The sequence below is a fragment of the Haliotis rubra genome, unplaced genomic scaffold (genome assembly GCF_003918875.1).
Source record: "Haliotis rubra isolate DU_JTF1 unplaced genomic scaffold, ASM391887v1 Scf502, whole genome shotgun sequence".
NCBI classification, from domain to species: domain Eukaryota; kingdom Metazoa; phylum Mollusca; class Gastropoda; order Lepetellida; family Haliotidae; genus Haliotis; species Haliotis rubra.
Window position 1 is genome coordinate 419586 of NW_025767194.1, and position 16174 is coordinate 435759.

The window sequence follows — 16174 nt, forward strand, 5'->3', positions numbered from 1 at the left end:
CCAAGCGGACACCAAAGATCAGTCATAGGTGTCGCCTAAACGTTTATTTCATCGAGGAAAGAAAATCGAAGTCTTCGCTACCATGGATGAAATGGGTACACCAGGTGAGAATGGGTACCGAGGCCGACAAGGGTAGACATAGAACTACCGTGTTTCCATGTGAAGCTTGAAAATCATTGATTGTTAATGATATGTGTACGAGTTATCGTCCTTGGTTCATAACAAGGCCTGCAAATTTCCTCTTTTTTTGTTTGGTTTTTCACACATATCAACATGTCTTTGAAAGTAATAAAGATTATATATATGTCTGATAACGTTTTGTCGTTTTATGACAGAATAATAGCGTATCCCAAAATTAAAGAAATACAAAAATCACCACATGAAAGTGCTTGAAAGCCGAGTCATAACCACATGGTACAACACGATCCCATGTCAAGAGACGAGGGTTGGGGTTGGTCTACGTTTTGAACTCGGTTACCCGAGCCTTATCGAAATGTATAAACAGATATAAAAATCCCTTCTGTTAACCGGGGCCTTTGTCAAATGTGATTACACATGCTTTAAACCTTCTAATCATTACACACCTAACTGAAGCTTCCATTTTACTTCGACAAATAGACTTGACGTCTGAAGCACAGGGGCTTGTAAGGCTAAAACTGCCATCAAGGTATGAACTGTCATTGACGGGGTCTTAGCACTTTTTTTTATAGTGCTAAGACCCTGTCAGTTACGGTCTGAAGTGACTGTTGGTGTGAAGGATAATCTGTTCACCGTAAATGTTTCTGTTTTGGAAAAATATATACTGGGAATGTGTTTAAATGCAACCTTGAATAAATCCAGGACAGTAGATATATAAATCTCACTGAATGTTTGAAAGTGTATCACCTTCAGTAACACAAACCTTACTGTCTATTTCTGTGGTTTTCTTAATTGGCCGCCCATTTCTGGTGTCCCCCACCGTGATATTGCTGGAATATTGCTAAAAGCGGCAAAAACTAAACTCAGTCAGTCTTAATGGGCCACATGTCCCTTTGTTTTTTAAGTATGTGCCTGGTTCAGCATATCAACTTTACTGGTTATATAACCTTGGATTTATGATTTAAACTAATACTCATCACCTTAGCGATTTGTGCAAGGCTAGGGTGAGATGAACCCAGAAGCTGTGAAATTCCTAGAAATAAAAACATATTTTACATCCTGTTAAAAACTATGTTATATTTCCATTCCATTTTTGATAGGTCAATTTTTGAGCATTTCCGAGTTTTTGTGTTTGTTTAACAAATGTTAGAAATGTTTGTGATGATGGCAACTATGTTGCAACATTACAGGGTCAGTATCATTCACTGATGACACTGAAAAACGGTGCACAGTATGAAGTTTACATGAGAATAACAATGATTTGACGCGGTCATATTTTAATGTGATTCTAAACATGGCAAGGTAGAGAATAGGGATTTACTCATGGCTGAAGGACGTCAGTTTTGTTATGTGAAAATTATGATATTTTACCAAAATATATACTGTTAGCATAAAATGTTTAGATAAAGATCATACCATTACCTTAGTCATTTGTCCGTTAATTACCGTTTGGGTACTTGCTTGAGGAACAAACAAGAAAAACGTAATTCCTTACATCTTTGTCTTTCATTAAGACCCATTTTTTAATTCCTGTGCAGTTGTATTTCTTTATATGTTTTACATATCTACATGCAATAAACTTGATAATGAATGCAAAAGTTTGTTTGCTTTCTCAGATTTTTTACTCCAGGGAATCTGTCTGATGGTAATTACACATGTTTCTAGACCTGCAGGAAATGCCAGTAAAAATGCCAAGGTGGAATTGTGAATTTCAAAGAGATGTTAATATTGCCATAGTATAACTAATGGTTTCGCTTTGTATAGGTGAGAGTCTGAGAAAGATGAAAGAGCATTAATGCTTAATTTCTTTTTGCCTATTATGCTAATGTACCTGTACTTCAGGAAATAAGAACTTTAAAAAATCATAATATTTATAAAGAGAAAATTACCACAATTTGCATGCCAAGTGCATTAAGTTCAGAACTGTTAATATATATAAATATGGCATTCAGTGCTTTATGTGAGGTCCCAGCTTGGAAAGTCGATAGGTCTCTGGAAGGTCAAGGTTAGTGTGCTTGAGATTATTGACTTAGCTTTCAATGTGATATTGTTCTCCCATAATTTGATGGCGACAGTTGGAAGGACTTATACTGTGATTGTAATGATCATTTTGTTACAGAGAGTATTGATTGCTGAAACAAACAATATACTGGGTGTAGTTCCTATAACCTTTTTCAGGCTGCTACTAATGGCTATCACGATGTAGCCAATCATTGCTTGAAAAACTTGCTTGCTTCCCAGGCATTCGATTGTTTGAATTGAGTGGATGCCACTTCAGCACTACTTCTACAGTTGGTGTCACATCCGGTCTCTCTCAACAGTAAATTTCACCTTCTATGTTGGCAGGCATCTAATACTGAATTTCTCCAACCAAAGGAACTTCTAGAAACCGCCTTTAAAGACATGTCATATACCAGAAAAATGGGTAAAAAATATGCCAGTGTCATAACATTGAGACATCTACTCTAGATGTCAGAGCAACCTCATGTTTTGGACAATAGACTTGAGACATCAGGCCATGTGTCTCCTGTAAAATATCTGATTTACTCAGTAAACAGAAGGCATAATATATGTTTCATGATTTCAATCTCCTTTCTTCTTCTGATGACCCTTTGAGGACTCAGTGATTGTCTACAGGACCATCAGCATAATGTGAGATGTTATTCATAAAGTGAATTGTTTTAGCAGTGTCTTTGTTCGAAAGGAAGGCATAGCACTGGCATAGCTAACTACATTTGAAGTGTAGTAGTCATGTTAGTAGAAGCCTTCTTTAATTTTCAATCAACCGAAATATATAGCTGTCAACAGATGTTCATAACAATGCATTGAATAGTTAAGTCCAGTCAATATATAATCAAAGTGACTGGTATAGCTATAGAAAGCTATTTCTTAACATTCACTTCTTGGGACATTCTCCAGCAGGCTTTCAGGTGAAGGGGATGCCTTCTGTGTTTATTGTCTGGCACAACAGCAAATGATGGAATAACACAGGTCAGTTACTTCAAGCATTTGTCCTTGGACATACTGTGTAAGACCATTTATGTGTTTTACTTCTGTCGGATAAACCCTGTTTACTCTGACAAATTTGCAGCTTGCATTGTTTGGGCTGAACAGAGATGGAATGTGTTGAACACAACAAAGTGTGTTTCACCTTCGACTTTACTTTTGGGAAGTAATTGTGGCAGAATATTTTTCTTTCCATCAGTGTCATTGGACAGCTTCTGAAGACTTCAAGTGTCACGATTCTTTAGAGTTGGACTCCATTCTCTCCTTGTCTGATTGCTGAGAGCTTTAACCCATTCAGTACTATAGTTCTATCAGCATCCTAACACTGGGACCATCAGGGAGACTCCATTGGCCACATCAAACTAGTCTGAAGTTTGATTTGGACTTGTGGTTTGTGTAAAAGTACTGGAGTTTGAGAGAAAACATGTTATCACCCTGGATTTTCACTGGTGTTGGACTAATGTCTTGTGTCTATCCATGAAAATCTACAGCTGGTATACTGCTATAACATCTCAGTGTATTCCAAGCACAACATTCGATAAGTAACTCTGTTACAAGATATTTATATCTGGCCCCAAAAGTGGTTGGCAGTGACATTGATGAGGAACCCAAGTTTTTTGCTTTGTGACCTTAAGTTATCTGGTGGTTTCCCTGTATCGATTATTTTTGCCCTGAAGGTCACCTTCACTGCATGGTAACAAGCAATTCATCTCTGCTTGTCCTCAGGCAGATTTGGACAGTTAAGTTTCATATTGTTTGTGTCAGTTCTAACAGGTGTACGAGTAAAATCTGTCCTTGGAAATAGAAAATATTCATTCATCACATATATACCTCAACAAATATGTATGTACAGATAATTTATTGAAAGTTTGACACTGTTTTGATCACTTACCTTTGTAACAACATTAGTTTGGTTGTAATCAGTCAGAAAAATTCCCATTTAAGTCAGTTGTCAAGGTTGGAACAGTAACTTGTTGGTAGTATGGTTACGGTTAATATGTTTTTTACTTTGTGTTAACACAGGTATTGCACGAGCTTGAAAAAGCCTAAAAATTGTACATTTTATCCTAAAAAGGTCCTAAATTCATTTTAGCCTTGAAAAGGCCCTAATTGCGAGAGATTTGCCCCAAAAAGCCCCTACATTTAGCAAATCTTGTCAAGTTAAAATTTTATAGGTAAGTAATTCATAGTAAAAATATCTTACAATGACAGTGGGTGGTAATTATTCTCAGTCTTTAAGCCAAACTATCCCAGTGCAGTGCACAATGCAGCTAAGCATCTGTACGAACCCTGTATCATTTTTACATTTTGTTTTGTGTGGAATTCATTATTTGGTTAGTTGATTTTTGTTCAGTGTTCACCAAAAACTTTATGGACTAACTGTTTGAACATTCACCTGCAGAACCATTTCTAGGCTCCCTAGTAACATGCTGCAATTGTGTTTGAAATTTTATAAAGCCCTGTTCGATATCCCTTGTTTGTTATTACTTGTAATATTCCAGATATATGACAGTGGTAGATATATAATCAGGACCAGAGAATCCTGTCATTGACATGAGCCTCGGTCTACATGGATGGCATGGATTAAGTCAGTGAGTCCATACACCCTCTCGCCTCATTTGACAAGCGTTGGTTGTTATAGAACAATTCTAGTTCTTCACCACTTCTTCACACGGCCCCTACTGTGAAATGCCCTCAATTCTGATGGAGGAATTCTGAAACCTAAGATGTATATATCTACTTCCATGTTATCTCTATCAAACTCAGGCAAAGGTTCAGGCCACATTCCAGTTGTCAATCTGAGTTCTGATGACATTTCACTGAAAGCGTTTCACTTGTTACAGATGATACACCTCATCTCAATGTTGTCAACATCAAGAGGGATTTCTTCTTTCTATGAAGTAATTTGCTTCTTAAACATCATCATCGTCTTCTTTCTTGATGATGACCTGGAGCTATATCTCCATCAGTGCCACTGATATTTAATCATCCAAGTTTCTCGTTGGCAGAGGATGAATAGCCATCTGTCAAATATTCCAACTATGTGTTTCAGTGAAGATTGTTTAGTAGTCCACTGAGAGCATGTATGATGCATTTTTAGTCACTGGTCTGTTGGTACTCAACAAAATTGTGTGTTGGTTGAAAATAACTTTTTTTTGAAAGTAATGTTTCACCTATATTTGATTGCAGGAGGATATTGTGGGTCATCCAACACAAGCCCAGCAGCAAGCAACAACGTACAGAGCCTTGCCTTATTCGAAAAGCTGCAACACCAGATTCCAGGATTTGAAAACATCCCATCACCTAAAGGCCTGTCCCAACAAAAAAGTTCAGATCAGAGAATAAAAGAGCCTTTGAAAGGTGTGTCAAGGAGCAATTTGTTTGTGCAGTGCATCAACAGAGGTGGTGTAGAAAAGGGTCTTCAGACTGATGAGCAGGCAAGTCATACAGCACAGTCTGTCCTAGGTAATCAGCAACTTGAGGGAAAGGTGTATACCTATGAACACACAGGTTATCCATCACCTGCTCTCTCAAATACAGCTCCTTCACAGCAAAATGGCACCTCTTTCAACTCATATCTGCAGTCAGAACAAACACAACAAGCATATGGGTATCCTGTGAATCATCAAGCTTATGTTACCTATCCACATCCACACAGCTATATGTCACGGAGGTATGGAACTCCTGGTGTCGGTCAGGATGTTAATGCAAAAGACATTCAAAACCAACCAAAGGGAAATCAGCCATTTCAGTATGGGTGGCAATTTGACAATGTAGACCGAGATGTAAGGCAAGACGGTAAAAGAGGATATGACAGGGTCAAAGGTTCTACAGGAAGGGGCATTAATAGAAATAGTTACAATGATAGAGATGTTAACAGGGGAACCCACTTGGGTAGAAATAATGACAGAGGAAGAGATAGAAGAAGTGACATGGAAAGGGGTTTGGGTAGAAATGCTAACAGAAGAACTGACACGGATAGAAGACGTGAGCATTCTTTTGATGGAGAGAGAGGTTCATCTGCGGGGCAAAGACGTTCCCCTGTAAGAGAAAGACATTCAGCTGGAAAAAAGAGCTCAACGTCTGGAGAGATTACTAAAGAAAGATCTGAAGGACAACCTGAGGAAAGGAAAATGTTCACTCGGGCAAGAGAAACGCCATCACTTGAAAATTTAAAGAAAAAGAAATCAGAGTATGAATCACGTCTTCAAAAATTGCAAGATGAGATTAATTCCTTTGATCAGAATTCAGAAACACAGGATTCAAATTCCAAATCTTCTGTCTTCAAAAGACCACTTGCTCCTCCTCCTGTTGCTAAATCAACGTCAGGATTTTCAGATGCATCAGGCCCTCCAAGTGAAAAGCAAAGAAAGTTTTCTAAGGATTTCACCGCAGTTGCACCGCCAGTATTTCAGGATGTAAAGCCTAATAAAAAGTCAAAGAGAGAGGGAATGGATCCAGATGTGGTGAAAACTACTTCTGCTGAAGCTACCAGTACCTGTGATGCTGAGAAGGCTTTGATTGCAGAGGCCTCTGCCTCAGCAAAACCAAACAATAATTCTTGGGTCAGAGGTCCACGACAACCATGTCAGGGGGGTACTGTTAGTGACTTTATAGCTAACTTTATAACCATGGTATGCAAGTCCAAAGACGGAGTACAAATAGTAGCTGGCAAGTACAAGTTGCCAGGAAATTGTATTGGGCTTTTGCCACCAAGGATGATACAGGATGTTTGGAGTATTCTAAAGAAACCCACCCAAACAAGGGATGAAATGTTGCAAGATGTGGAGAGGTGGTTGGCACTTAGTGTTATTCCTATTGTAGTATTGATCAGTATGTTTGGAAAGGGTCCACAACCTTTGAAGGACACTCGTCGCATGACAAGTGATGCTCTGACAGTTTTGGGATATGTTTGTCGCAGCATGTCTATTAAACGAAGATTATTGATGCGCAGTGCATTAAACAAGAAGTATGCTCTGTTGTGCAGGACATCCAATTGTATGTCTGATTACATCTTTGGGGACAACGTAGCAAATGATCTCGTTGAAATCAAACTTGGAACCTACAATGTACCAAAATCCAATGAAGAAGATAATGATGATATCTTTGCACTAAACTACAAGATGAAATTCTGTGCTGCTCTTGCTTTGATTGGTCCTGATGCTGATGTTAATGTGGCAGGCATGGTCAATATGGCATGCGCCAATGATGGAGCTGTTGAGGATTTGAGAGAGAAATATCCGATCCCTTCAAATTGCAACTGCCTTCTCCCATCAAAAATAAATCCAGAGATCTGGAGTCTATTATCCCCATCTGGGTTGAACATAGACCATCGACTGCAGGATGTCCATCTATGTATTGCAGAGGGGATGATTCCCCTGATGAAGCTCCTACAATCAGTCCATGATAAGAAGTATGACCCTAATGTAGCCCTGAGTAGTCTTACAGATGCCTTGACACTTCTTGGCAATTCCATTTTCCAACTTAACAAAGTGAGAATGGATCTGATGATGAAGACCCTTCCTGAAGAAGCCCATGGTTTTTGTCGCTGGTATTGGGCTGGGGCAGAAGAGGTTTTTGGTGATCGTTTGGAAGAGGAACTTCAAGTTCGTGATAAGTCTGACAAGAGCAAGATGGCGGAAGTTATGTTAGAGATAGTGAAGTCACAGAACACCAAACACAGCAGTGTCTGTAAGTTGCAGATTGTACTTTCCATGGTCAGTCACCTGGAAAGACTATGTGGCTGCTGTGTTCATGCATTGCGCCAAAAAAATCATTAACATGAAGTAATATGAAAAATATTTTACCCAAGTAATTTATTTACAATTACAGTATAAACCTGATAAGTAAAATTTCAAGGGACTCGCCAAAATTGTTTACTTATCAGGTATTTTACCTATCCAAACTTATCAAAACCCGGGAATGACAGCAGAACAACAGACAACATTTGTAAGTAATATGACATGTTTTATTCCCTAACATTTCATTGCGTTAAGTTATACATTTATAATACAAAGTAATAAAATCATTTTCAATTTCTATAAGTGCAGCGAATTTGTCCTCAATAGACTTTGCCACAAGTTTGCGTTTACCTTTGACAGAGCGATCTGATCTCGGTATCCCCAGTCACGCTAGGTCCTTGGCGAGAATGCTCAGACATTTTGCCAGAATAACTGGTAATTGATCTCTAGATCTCAAATCACCAGATGATTCAACCTTTTCGACTAGATCGAGTTATTAATGGTAAACACCTACTTGTTTGCATATTATGAAATACATTAAACAGTTGTTTGTGAGATCTGCCTGGATCCTTCAGTCCTGTGACTGTTCACAACTTAGAAGTAATGTATTTTATGGTAAAGTACTGATTTCAAGGAATTTATTATTCTACTTTCAGCAGCAGGGTCCAGCTCCACTGGAATCTTAAGAAGATGAGAACTGAAATGTTAAGACAAGCACGTCTGTGACAAGTTTAGTGATCAGGTATTCCCCAACCTTGTCTAATACAAGGACACTAACAGAGGTCATATTGATAATGTGCTTTTGTCAAAGAGGCAGAGTGAGTTATTTGTATTAATAGACCTTTCTGTGTAAAATATTGTGATGAATGTTGATTCTTCATGTTAAGATAGATGCTGTTGTTTCATCATGTTCTTGCTTGGTATTTGCTACTGTGCAGAGGTAATACTACTGTTGCTGCTGTTTAGGTAGCAATCAGGTTCGTTAAATAATACTTTACAATCAGTTTGTAAACTCAGTGTAATTTACAATGTACAGAGGGGCGGTGGGTTCGCCTACTGGTTAAAGTGTTTGCTCGTCACGCCTAAGACCCAGGTTCGATTTCCCCACATGAGTACAATGTGTGAAGCCCATTTCTGGTGTCACCAGCCGTGATATTGCTGGAATATTACTTAAAAGCGGCGTAAAACTAGACCCACTCACTGACTATAATGTACAGATGTTTGAAATGCTTTTAGTGAGTCAGTGAACATGGCTTATTAATAAGCAGAGCTACAGATAACTTTTTTAGCCATTGGGTTATGTACTTGCTTGTGTTCATCTCAATTGGGTATCCTAATTTTCCTTTGACTTTGAGTAACCAAATATATTGTAATCACCTCACAGAAACTCAATGGGTTATTTTGCCATTTTCCATTAATTTTAAAAATATAATAACGTTTAAATGTTAGTGTTTGTTATTTATATTTGATCCGATATGAGAACCGATAAGAAAGACTGCAAGTTGCCAAGTTCATGTCCTGAAATAGAACCTCTCAATATACTGCAGTTATTTTTCTATCTACCCCACCTGTACGCAAGCTAAAATTTGACATTCTTGTGTGTACGCGTGTAAGATCACATTTACTGAGTATTTACAAAAATTCAAATGTACCTGTACGCAGTAGACTTAATAGGAATTGAGTTTTCATATAAATATTTGCGTAATTTACGCAGATACGCAGCTTATCTCTGATGAGATTCAACTATTCATTGGAAGAGATACCAATGCAGATGTACTATTTTGTAAATCCAGGTATGTCTTTATTAACAATAAAATATATTTTACAAGTTAATATGCGTCTTACGTTCACTTATTATTGTTTCCTCATGATCTGCAGTTAGGTATATATACACCTGGTCAAAAATTAAGCAACACCAAATTCATATTTGATTATTATCCCCTGCCGCGCATTTAGGGCGAAGCGGGGGATATAGTATTAGGCGCCGTCCGTACGTACGCATTGGAATATCTTAAGAACCGTTCACTTGATTCTTTTCATAATTGGTACCTAGGTTCATCACAGTATCAGATAGGTCTAAGTCAGGTTTGGTGACCTTGACCTTAATTTCAAGGTCACAAGGGGACTTACCTGCATGTTAAGCTATCTCAAGAACCGTTCTCTGGATTTTCTTCTTATTCAATACAGAGCTTTATCTAGGGAAGGCGCAAGGCCCAGTCGATTTTGGTGACCTTCACATAATTTTCAAGGTCATGGCGACACTTTGACGATTTGAGCATGTTAACCTGAATTGTCAGCAAGATATTTCAAAAACAGTTCACTGGATCTTCAATTTCTTTAGTACCATTTTTTGCATATATCATACACTATGACATTCATGTCAAAGTCAGTCTTGAAAATATGTGTGTGTTTGAACACCTAAAGAGCTAGACATCAAGAGAGGTTGACTGGTCATGTTTTTGTTGACATTTAACTTCATCTTAAACTTTCATTACTTTAAAGTTTGATTTGATAATTGCGGCGGGGGATTATGTCACCTTAGTGACAATGCTTGTTTTGTTTGCATGATGGAATTTATTGCAAAAAAATAGGTGATTTTGGCAATAATGGTCTTTTGTAGAATTTTTATCAGAAGATCGAGATGTTCAAGCATGGAAAACGTGCATTTACTGAACTTTGTTCACTGACACTCATGAAAAGTGACAAGTCCACTTTAAAGTCTTGAACTTAGAGCGCAGTGTACTCGGGGTTCTTAGATCAGAAGTAATTGAAACTTTGTCATGATAAGATGACGTCTGTCTACTGTCGCAAGATGGCAGATTAGTGGGACTTAGAGACAGCGAAATGTCTGTGACAGCTATTGGTAGAAGAACAGGTCGTCACCACTCGGTAGTAAGCTGTTTAATTCACAAACATCGACAAACAAATGACGTGAGTGATCGCCCAGTATCTGGCAGACCGAAAATAACATTTGTAAAGCCACCTCGACACTTGCACGAATTTTGTCCCCGGGCAGGTACGCAATTTTGCGTGCCAATGAGTAAATTTGTCGTGAACATTGCGCAACCTATTCGCAAACACTGCGGACGGTGCGCATACCCAAAGCATGTCAATTTCCAACCCTGCACACATTGACACGCAGTGTCACGCATTGGCCTCACTTTGTGACATGGTCATGACAGATTGTGTAACGTTCACGCCTTCTAACCTTCTAATTTGTCGTGAACTGGGTGGGCGGGACTTGTGTTCTGTGATGACTTGTTCAGACTTGTATAGAGAAGTGTGCCCATTGCCAGTCCCCACATTCCTCAAGCTCATATCGACAGCGAACAACCCACAAGATTCCTACTAAGAAGAAGACAACCAGAGGAAGAGCAGGACCAGCAGTGGATAGAAGAGTTGAAGAAGAGACCGGACAAGAGATCGAGACAGAGGATATTTCTCTTCCCTCCCACTCCTCAAGTACTGATGTTTCTGCACCTCAAGGAGAGCCCCAAGTAGAGCCCCAAACACAGCAGAAAAAGAGGATCAGAATTAGCAAGAAAGAAATAACGGACTACAAATGGACTGATGAGGGAATCATGAAGCTGGCCAAATTTGTTAAGCAGAACCCCCAGCTGTTCTTCAAGAAGCAGATGTTTACAGATACATTATCTAGCTCATAAGAAGGAATGTAAACGCAACTGTTTTATCAGTCCTTTAAATATATTTAATTGGCGATGCAACCTATAGCTGTTGATAATTTCTCTGTGAATCTGGGAGGGATGAGAGAGTGGTTTCATCAGTCAAGTTCTGAGTGCAAATACGTAATCAGGTACAAAATTATATGGCTCAGGTTTGTCATTAGGAAGTGGAGCTGGTCCAGGCAGTCAGGTTCGTTTGTCCTTGATAGCTTCATGCAAAGTACAGTTCTTTTATGTTTTTTCATCTGAAACACCTCCCTCTGCCACAGCATCAACATTCATAAAATAAGAACTTGTATCCAGCATCTGCATAAGCCATGAGTACAATGCTGTGGAAGCCCTTATAATTGTAGTAGAATGATCCAGCTTTGGGTGGCTTCTTCATATCAGCGTGCTTGCCGTCCACAGCCCCTAGACATGGGAGATAGTTCCATCTGGAGCTAAAACCTTCAGCAACCTCCTCCTACTCTTTAAGTTTTGGGGCATCGGAGTACTTCATCCTTGTAGACCTCAAAAATGGCTTTGCATCTCTGGTAAGAACTTGCAGATTGTACTAACTTCAACTCTGAAGTTGTAATATAGGCTTGCATAGGAATTACCAGTGTCTTGGAAGTGAAGAGTGGTTGCCAGCTTGAGTCCCACCTCCAGCGGGTCTGTCATGAATGTGGTATTCTTCTCAAGATGAGGGGTTAACTTCTCTACCATCTTTTTGGAACAAGTCAGGGGAAATTCTCAGATAATTTCTGTAGCCTCCTGGATCTTCCTTGTGCAGTTCTGTCAATAGGTGATCGTAATGTCCGAAGTGATTCCTTTAGTCAACCATTACCACACCCACACTGTGCTTTATCTAGTTAAAGTTACGTCTTCTTTGGCCTGCTCTTACTTCATTTTCTCCTGGTCTTCAAGACGTAATAGTGCTGAACCTGCGAAATATAGACACTTTTTCTTTTCTGCAATAAGAGCTTGTTCTTTGGTGTTCAACATCTTGTAGGTCCACAGCAAGTCAAGAAATGCATGGAGCTGGGAGTAATGCCTGCATTTTATGTAGCGTGGGGAGAAAGTGGGACCAAATAATACCACGACTGCTTCACACATGTGCGAAGTGGTTGTGGCAATGCATGCCCATGCTGAAACAATGCGCTTCGTGCGTACCATGCTATACGCTAGATGTAAACAATGCGTCAACAATACTTGACCTAGACGTAAATAAGTCGTGTGACAATGCGCACCATTTTCGGTCACGCATTGCATGTTAAGTGTGTAACTTATGCGTAAACAGGACACGAACAGTGCGCAAGCGCTGTCATGTGTACGATCTAAATTATACTCATTGCCAAGACGAATTGCGCGGCAGTTTGGAAGCAAAATTCCTGCAAAAGTGCCGAGGTGGCATAAGAGAGAACAGGCGGCTTTGGGGGATAGACGCAAATTCGACACAGTTGAGAGACCCGTGTACGCTAATAAGAGACTCTCTGCAAGGACTGCGAGACGGCGCCTCAGAGCAGTAGGTGTCATTGGCAGAAGACCAATAAAACGTTCTCAACTAACTTGTCTGCACATGCGTGAACGATTGACGTGGTGTCGTGGCTGATCCAAATGGAATTTGGTGCACTGGAAACGGGTCCATTGGTGAGGTGAGCACAGGGTGCTTTTGTGGACTGTAGATGGTAAAGTTCGTGTCTGGAGACAACAAAACACGTGATTTGCCGCTAAAAACATCCTGACAATTCTAACATGCAGAGGTGGATCAGTCATGATCTGGGGTTGTGTATCCTACAACTGCAAACTGCCCTTTGTGACAGGGAATCTTAATAGTGAACGATATCAAGATGCCATCTTACGTCCAGTTGTTGGCCCTCTTTTCGATAACCACCCTCTGCGTACAAGACCTGTCTACATGGACGACAATGCGAGACCACACAGCCAGAGCGGTAACCGAGTTATTGAGACAAAAAGCCATCACCACCCTGCCTTTGGCAGGATGTAGTCAGGATTTGTACCCGATCGAGCACGTTTGGGACATTTTGGGTAGGACAATCAGGAACCGTCACACACATACACACACACACACACACACACACACACACACACACAGAGAGAGTCTGGCTCAGCTGGAAGCAGTACTTTATGCCGAATTGAACAGGTTGCTGCAGAGACGCATTCAAAGAATTGTACAGAGTATGAGACTCTGGTCCAAGCAGTCATCAATGTCCATGGATCCTACACAAGATATTAAGGTTTTTTTTGTTTAAGTAACTTTCAAATGGACTACAAATATTTCTGACACCTAATATGGCCAGTGCCTTGCCTAAATTACCTGCATTGATGATTTCAGCAGTTTCATTTTTTTCAGTGAATGCACTTAAATTCAATAAAAGTCAGTTTGTCATAGTTTGCTTTTGTCACTTGCTTTAAAAAATGTTTCCTTTTTGTTTATAACACCAATGAAAATTTCCCGCAATCTCAAAAGTGATCATTCAGAAAATTATGGGGTGTTGCTTTTGTCCAGGTGAACATATCACTGTGACCAGAAAATAAAGTCATAATGCAAAAAGAGCCCTGTTACATGAATACACACAATGCAACCTGAATATCAGTTCTCATTCAGTTGGGGTAGCCTAGTGGTTAAAGCGTTCGTTCGTCACGCCGTAGGCCCGGGTTCGGTTTCCCACATGGGTACAATATGTGAAGCTTATTTATGGTTCCTTTTTCACAAGGCATTGGTGGCGCTAAGGTGGTCGTAACTCCCATACTTTAACATAGACTTGCGATAGTCGTAGCGCTTCGATCGCTTTGTGAAATGGGGCCCCCTGGTGTCCCACCGGACGTGATATTGCAGTAATATTGATAAAAGCTGCGTAAAACAATGGTTTAGCAGATCGAGCATGTGACCAGAGTGTGGAAGGTACGTTTAGTCTCTAGGATCCCCCTATGGTCTGGAGGACAGACTTGATGAATAGGGCGCAGGAGGGTATCTTACCAAAGGATGTTGAAAAAGTGTACTTATTGTTACCCTTTGGAATTAGGGATTAAACAAGTACAGGCCGGTCTACTGTGTTTGAGTGAGGTGTCCGTGTTAAACAGCTGCGTGTGAGTGAGTTACGTTTTACGCCGCACTCAGCAATATTCCAGCTATATGGCGGCGGTCTGTAAATAATCGAGTCTGGACCAGGCAATCCAGGGATCAACAGAATGAACATCGATCTAGGCAATTGGGATACATGTGTCATCCAAGTCAGCGAGCCTGACCACCCGATCCCGTTAGTCGCCCCTTACGACAAGCATGGTTTACTGAAGATCAATTCTAACCCGGACCTTCACGGGTAGCAGCGTGTGAGAGAGAGCCCATGCATATACATAAAGTGTCCCTATGTCCTTGTGTTTCCTTCAGGAAATCAAAACGAGAGTCCAAGTTTCTTAAAACAGAATGTGAGTCAGGCCTAAACAATCCTTTATATGCAGTGAAACCAAATTCTCAACACCGTACCTTCTTCATGAATGTTCGGTTCAACTGCGCACACTCATATACACACACAGGACCAATGCGATTGGTTGATTGATTGTTGTTAAGTAACGCCTCACTCAGCAATTTTCCAGCTATATGTGGCGGTGGTCTGTAAATAATCAAAGCTTGACCAGACAATCCAGTGATCAACAGCATGAGCATCGTACTTCGCAATTGAGATACGATGACAATGTGTCAACCAAGCCAGCGAGCCTGACCACCCGATCTCGTTAGTCACCTCTTATACTCAACCTACATTCAAGCTAGCAGATATTCCTGCAGAGACTGTCCGGTGCAGACAGGCGTACTTACACAACTAATTTACGTACTTACGTGTAACTTTGAGATATGTAACTTTTCACACACACACATATGTATGTATGTGTGTATGTATGTATCACGTACATATAAACATACGCGCGTGTGACGAACTGCTCCATTCATCAGAATCGATCCCGACAAGTATAAGCCTTGACACATAATTATATGGTGAGCTAGGAAAATACAGCCAGTCTCCATTAGATGTCCTAACGCCTACAGTAAAACCGGCGTTGTTTTTGAATTGCTGTACTTGTATCACTCACATGATATTTCTAAGAGAAACGTGAATATCAGAAATTAAATTGATGGCATTGAAGTTGTTTAAAGAAGTTAAGGTTCGTTTCAAGCTAGAGTTCATGCTTGCGATTTTTAACAAGCTGCTAGAAAATCTTCTTGGTACTGATGAATGAATTTCGTATCTCATATGTGAGGGAAAACAGAGTATGAAAAGATATGATATCCCCCGACCACATGGTAAGCTGTATTAATCAGATCGCGAAAGGAATATACCTTCACACAGTCAGGAACCAGGTTTGATTGTGTACTGTGTAACGTTCCTGCCTGAATATAAATTTGAATGAAATATCACCTTGAATTATATATGAATATTATTTCCGGTCATTTTACCGTGGAATCTAATTCCTTCAAATTTATATATTTTGCTGTACTCAAGAAAGAAAATATACGTCATCTGTATATATTTCCCAAAGCTTCAATACTAGAACATACGAACGCAAATATGTGTATGAAATGTTTTACTACAGTTGACTTATGCATGC

General features: G+C 39.8%; 1 protein-coding gene across 2 annotated transcripts; it reads left to right on the plus strand.

Moving 5' to 3' along the window:
* Positions 1-9719, plus strand: LOC124291924. 2 transcript variants are annotated; one of them, XM_046728993.1, is made up of 3 exons: positions 1-104; positions 5335-7836; positions 8543-9719. In XM_046728993.1, the coding sequence occupies exons 1-3, from the start codon at positions 83-85 to the stop codon at positions 8578-8580; spliced, it is 2562 nt and encodes an 853-aa protein (XP_046584949.1). In that variant the 5' UTR covers positions 1-82; the 3' UTR covers positions 8581-9719. The 2 variants fall into 2 exon arrangements, with proteins under 2 accessions (XP_046584949.1, XP_046584950.1); XM_046728994.1 differs by having other exon boundaries at positions 8546-9719.
* Positions 9720-16174: the final 6455 nt, after the last annotated feature.